The 5,311-nt window shown below is 39.9% G+C and overlaps 1 protein-coding gene across 2 annotated transcripts; it reads right to left on the bottom strand.

Annotated features, from left to right (window-relative positions):
• Positions 1-497: 497 nt before the first annotated feature.
• On the bottom strand, positions 498-4,196 carry LOC104420002 (60S ribosomal protein L3). Of its 2 annotated transcripts, XM_010031876.3 has the most exons (7): positions 4,062-4,189; positions 3,030-3,161; positions 2,810-2,916; positions 2,330-2,440; positions 1,694-1,998; positions 1,102-1,511; positions 498-967 (listed from the first exon to the last, which is right to left on the bottom strand). In XM_010031876.3, exons 3-7 carry the CDS (start codon positions 2,892-2,894, stop codon positions 709-711), a joined length of 1,170 nt encoding a protein of 389 aa, XP_010030178.1. In that variant the 5' UTR covers positions 2,895-2,916; positions 3,030-3,161; positions 4,062-4,189; the 3' UTR covers positions 498-708. The 2 variants fall into 2 exon arrangements, with proteins under 2 accessions (XP_010030178.1, XP_010030177.1); XM_010031875.2 differs by lacking the exon at positions 3,030-3,161 and having other exon boundaries at positions 4,062-4,196.
• Positions 4,197-5,311: the final 1,115 nt, after the last annotated feature.

The following is a 5,311-nucleotide window of genomic DNA, read 5'->3' as shown; positions in this document are numbered from 1 at the left end:
CTTATTCCACGGTTCATTTTCTCCCATCGGAGTGTTACGTCGGGACTGTAGAGCTTGCAGGCAGGATATGACTGATTGATGCTGACGTGCTGTCATCATGCCATCTGAATCAGAATTTTCGCAGATGGGAGGCCACCTGGGCTTGCGATAATTTAGTTTGATTGAACATGGCATCATATTTTTCTTGCGCTGAGATCACATCACTAGAAAGGCTCTCATCCAAGTCTGTGGACCTTGCATCGTGCTCCTTACGTTCCTTCCCAATCAATGAAGGTTGGACAATTGACACTGGTTCGCGACGTTTCCTTCATGTGACTTAGGATGCGATGGCGCCACCAATAGGCAGGATCCAACCTTTAGGATGCGATGCCCCTATAAGTTTGGCGGATGCACAGTCGGAACCCAAAACAAAGAACTCAATTTTTGCATCATGCATGAAAATACTTGGAACAAGTAAAATTCCATCCAATTCACTTGACCGTGTCTGTAGACTAAGCTGATTTTAAACAGGCAAAGAAGTTTAAAGAAAATCAAGAATTCCATTATATTGTTCATTTTCGAAGGCTCAATAATACTACTAAATCGATGGAATACAGCGAACTCGAACAGAAAAATAAGTCGAAGAAACTTTCAAGTTATATGGGTTGAATTGAATAGTCTCCGGAACAGTAAAAGGCCAAACGAGAGATCTTAAGTTCTGGATAGCTATCAAGCCTTGAGCCTTCCAAAGAACCTGGCCTTTTCCTGTGTTGTCTGGAAACGACCATGGCCAAACTTGGAGGACGTATCGATAAACTTGAGTTTGATCTCCTCCATGGCCACTCTAGAAGTTTGTTTCAATAAGGACTGCCTTAACGTGACAACACGCTTCTTCGGTCCCACGCAGCATCCTTTTATCATCAGGTAATCTTCCTTCACCACACCATAATGGGGAAACCCTCCCATAGGTGTAATGTCTTTCTCAGTCCTAGAATCAAGACATAAAAAGCCACATCAGACACATCCCTCCCAGTTTGAAGACTTCCCTCATGTTTGGTAAGAATGTCATGCTTTGACCATCTCTTGAGACTCTAAAAATGCAAAGAAAATAAGCTAACAAACCTGTCAAATTCAGTCATAGCAGAATGAGACTCCTGACCCGCTTTCCCAACCTTGTAGAGCTTTTTATTCATCTCAGTACGGTGATGATACCCATTCTGACCAGCCCTAGCAACTGTGAATGAAACCCTAGCAGGATGCCAGGCCCCAATACAAGCCACCTTGCGAAGCCCTCGGTGGGTCTTACGAGGAAGGCGAGTTACACCCCACCTGGTCACCACTCCCTCATAGCCCTTACCCTTGGTAACTCCAATGATGTCAATCATCTCATCCTTCTGAAATACAGCATCCACTGGAATCTGCTTCTCAAAGAATCCATAAGCATAATCAACTTTCTGGGCAACAGTCCCACCATTCACTTGAATCTCCATGAGATGGGCTTTCTTCTGCTTCAGTCCCTTCATTTTTCTTATCTACATAATCAGACCATTAAGAATCAGAAAGAATCAGTTAATTAGACACCCCACCATAGTAGGAAGATTCCCAAATCATATATTATGAGGCACATGCAGCCATTCAAATCCATCAGATGCACAAATTTTTGCATTGCATTGGAGAAGATTACGAGTTTAGCAAGGAAGCAAGTAATGTTCACCTGGGTGTGGGCCAAAACACGGATAACAGAGCAGTACTTCTTCAACTTCTCCAATTGTGACTGAATGTCCTTTTTCCCATCTTCAGATTCATATTTCTTAGTATACTTGGTGAAAGCCTTCTTTTTGGACTTACACCAGTTCTTGTAGAATCTTCTCTTCACCTCTTCGCTAAGATGCTGAGCCCAGACAGTGTTCAAAGAGCGGAGCCCACGAGGTGTTTTAACATAGCCAACCAAACCAACCACAACCATAGGAGGGGTTTCAATCATAGTAACGGCTTCACATGTTTCCTTCTTGTGAAGTTCTGCATAAATCCATTAACAAACGGCATCAGGCAACTTTGCTAAAAACTAACTCAAAAGCTTCTTTCAAAAGATTATTACAGTTGCAGTAAACTAAGTCAGTGGTGAAGAGTTTTGCTCAATTCAGAAACTGATTACCTCCAACCTTCAAGGTTTACTGCTCAACATGAAGTAACTATAACATCTTGGTAACAATAATAACAAGTTGACACAAAAAAAATCTCAATATACTGCAGATTAGTTACATATATGATAGGAAAACTACTAATAAATGCCTGTATGAATAGACTTAAATCAATAGTTTGCACTACATTGGGCACACATGAAACTCACTGGATCCTGGCTTTTCAACTTCTCTGACAATATGAGTCATCCCAGCTTTATATCCCAGAAAGGCAGTTAACCTACATGGTTTTGTTGCATCATCCTTTGGGAAGGCCTTGACTGCAACATAAAAACATGAACTGAAATTTAACTTTATTCAGAATAAGAAGAAGAGAAGCAATTTAGAATAGGACGATAGAGTGAACATGAGAGGATACAGCAGATAACATCAACAAGCCAGTCATTTAGATTGTTTCCACCACAATAAAATGTTACTACTTGAGCATGCTTATGTCACCAATATAGAACTATATCACATATATCACACAGAATACCTCAAGTGAATCAGCAACTTGCTACAGAAGTGTATGTTGTAGACATTTGATGTGTCAGTAAGTCAGGTTTTTTAGTATAACTGATTACAACTTCTAACCATGAAATTACAGGTCTTCAAATTGTTCATTCAGATAAGGGAAAAGCATCAAAAACCTTTTCCTCTGTGGCGCGAAGCTCTTTTCCGAGGAAGAAATCCCAAAGAGCCATGTCTTGGGTGTTCAAACTTACGATGAGACATACTTCCTTCTTAGGGGTAAATTCTGCATAACTCATTAAGAGAAGGTTAACATTTTCCGACAAAGAAACTCAAACAATTGTAATAAACTCAATTCAATTTTACTTTGCAGAACAAGAATTTCCAAGCCTGTCATACATGAACAAAAAATAATCAATGTCTGCATTCAAGAACAAAGTATCAATAGCTCCTCAGACTCCTGTAATCTTGGGTGAAAGCGCAGAAAATTTAGCTCCAACCGGGTGCCCACTAGTCGAATAATTCATTCACCTGGAGAATGGGGGCACTAAACACTTGATAAAGAACTGTGTACCATACTATACAGTCATTAAATTACAGTATTTCCAAAATATTTATAAAGATGGCCAAATTAGCTTTGTATTGGGATAAAAAGCATCTAGTCTTGGTAAATTTCGAAAGAAGAAAAGTCAAAGTAACACTATATGGTAAATTGAAAAACTTTATTTTGCAACAAAAGGGGAAAAAAAAACATAAAAACCAGGGAAGGATCTAATACTTAAAACATTAATTAAGGAACACCAGCACACGCTGTCACCACCAACTCAGCAAATGCGAAGAAATGCCCCCATCAAAGGCCTATGACATAAAGCTATGCCAATTCTCTGGCTCAATGGTATCTCTTTCCAAAACCCAGATAAGGGTCATGGCAAATGAGCCCCTTTGAGACTCCAGCCTTGATTACTGAATAATTTTTTTGGGGGATGTCATTTCAACCATTGCTGGAAGAGGCGATGCAGCAACATGCCAAAGAGAGGATTCCACGACATAAGTTGATATCCAGAACACTTTTTTTCGCAAAATAGGATCCCATAACTACATATCATCTCATAATTCATTCCAAAGCATAAGTCACGAGTCTAATACTCATATCTCACTGTTTAAAGCAAGATCCAATCTTGCAATAAACATAGAAAGCACCAAACGCCCGTATCATGATATCTGCAAGACTTGTACTCGCAAGCGTCAGCATCCTACAACCATCTGCCAAAACTCATGAAAGGTTCCAAACACATATAATCGCCGACCATCTAAAGTGAACTCCATATACAGATCAAACACAAAGCTGAGCGGCCATAAGGCACTCGCGATTCCGGAAAGCCACCTACAACGACGAGCCATGAATCAATTTATCGAGCTAAACCGAAGTACCTCGGCTCGCAAGCGGTGGCTCCTCTCCTTGAGCGGCACCGACTGCAGGTCTGCAACGATGCGGAATGACTAGGGTTTCGCGGGATGCGGCGCTTATCAAGTGCCTGCAATCTCGTGTCAACGGCTGCGATGGATCTTCTCCTCGGGACTGTCCGTTGGATCGCGAAACAATAGAGTTGGCTTTCTAGGTTTTCCCCAAGCTACCGCCGTTGTCACTGGGCCTAATGGGCCTGCCCAAAAAATGAGCCCATGAAAATGGGCCTAGTTATTTGGGCTTTCTCGAGACACGGATCAAATAATAAATATCCCTGCTTAGGTCCAATCCATCATGCACTAACGATGCCAATCAAAACTAGTCATGAGGAACCTACACGGTCAATAATTTTTTTCTTTGGATCGATGGAAAGATATTAGGGGGTAAGCAATTTCGGATCTTGTATAGGTTCCACTTGGAACCTAAAACCTACTTGCCAAAATAGGTTCTTTATTTTTTGAAACCTAAAACCTATCTCGTATATCCTAGAACTTGGAACATATCATGTCACGGTAACTACGATCAGTTCCAAGTTTTACCCAAGTTAGACCTATATTATTAATTGAATGATTGTAGTCAATCATCATTTTTAATAACCATCACTTGTTACTATAATCTATTGACTAAAATTTATATGTAGACACATAAAGAATATGAAATATTAATAAAGTAAAAGTCTCGGTCATAAAATGGAAGCTAAGACTATTAGTTCCAAATTATACACTTGTCATTGAAAATCATGAAATGCCGTTAAGTTGCACAAAGATATAAACCTAGAAAAACACAAAATCTTGTTTTATCATCTATTTAAAACTTGGAACTTACCATTCGAAATAGGTTCCCAAACTTTTGGAACCTAGAACCTACTAGAACTGAATAGATTCCCGTCAGCCCGATTCGTTGGTTTTAGATCTTACTCTGGAACCATGCTCACTCCTAAAAGATACCATAAGTGCAGCTAAATTAACATTACAAGGATTTTTAAACTCTCCGTCGTAAAAGAGTAAGGAGAATGTGTCGTTTGTCTTCATAGTATTGTCATTCGATAGTACGCAATGCATAAGATTTCACAAAAATTGCAAAGATCAAATCAATTTTACAGGACTCTTTTAGAGCTAACATGACAGTGAGTGAAATCATGTAAGTTGTCCAGGAACGTGGTCTTGGATTCTGAGTATACCGCTCTCCTCAACTCATCTGACCTCCTCAACAAAAT

The sequence above is a fragment of the Eucalyptus grandis genome, chromosome 9, assembly GCF_016545825.1.
Source record: "Eucalyptus grandis isolate ANBG69807.140 chromosome 9, ASM1654582v1, whole genome shotgun sequence".
Taxonomy (NCBI): domain Eukaryota; kingdom Viridiplantae; phylum Streptophyta; class Magnoliopsida; order Myrtales; family Myrtaceae; genus Eucalyptus; species Eucalyptus grandis.
This window is presented reverse-complemented; position numbering and strand designations above follow the sequence as displayed.

Coding starts and splice junctions, on each gene's coding strand:
- LOC104420002 (XM_010031875.2), bottom strand. CDS start 2,894: ATGTCTCATCGTAAGTTTGAACACCCAAGACATGGCTCTTTGGGATTT. Junction 1,999..2,329: donor AGTTGAAAAGCCAGGATCCA/GTGAGTTTCATG, acceptor GGATTTATGCAG/AACTTCACAAGAAGGAAACA. Junction 968..1,101: donor GCTATGACTGAATTTGACAG/GTTTGTTAGCTT, acceptor TCTTGATTCTAG/GACTGAGAAAGACATTACAC.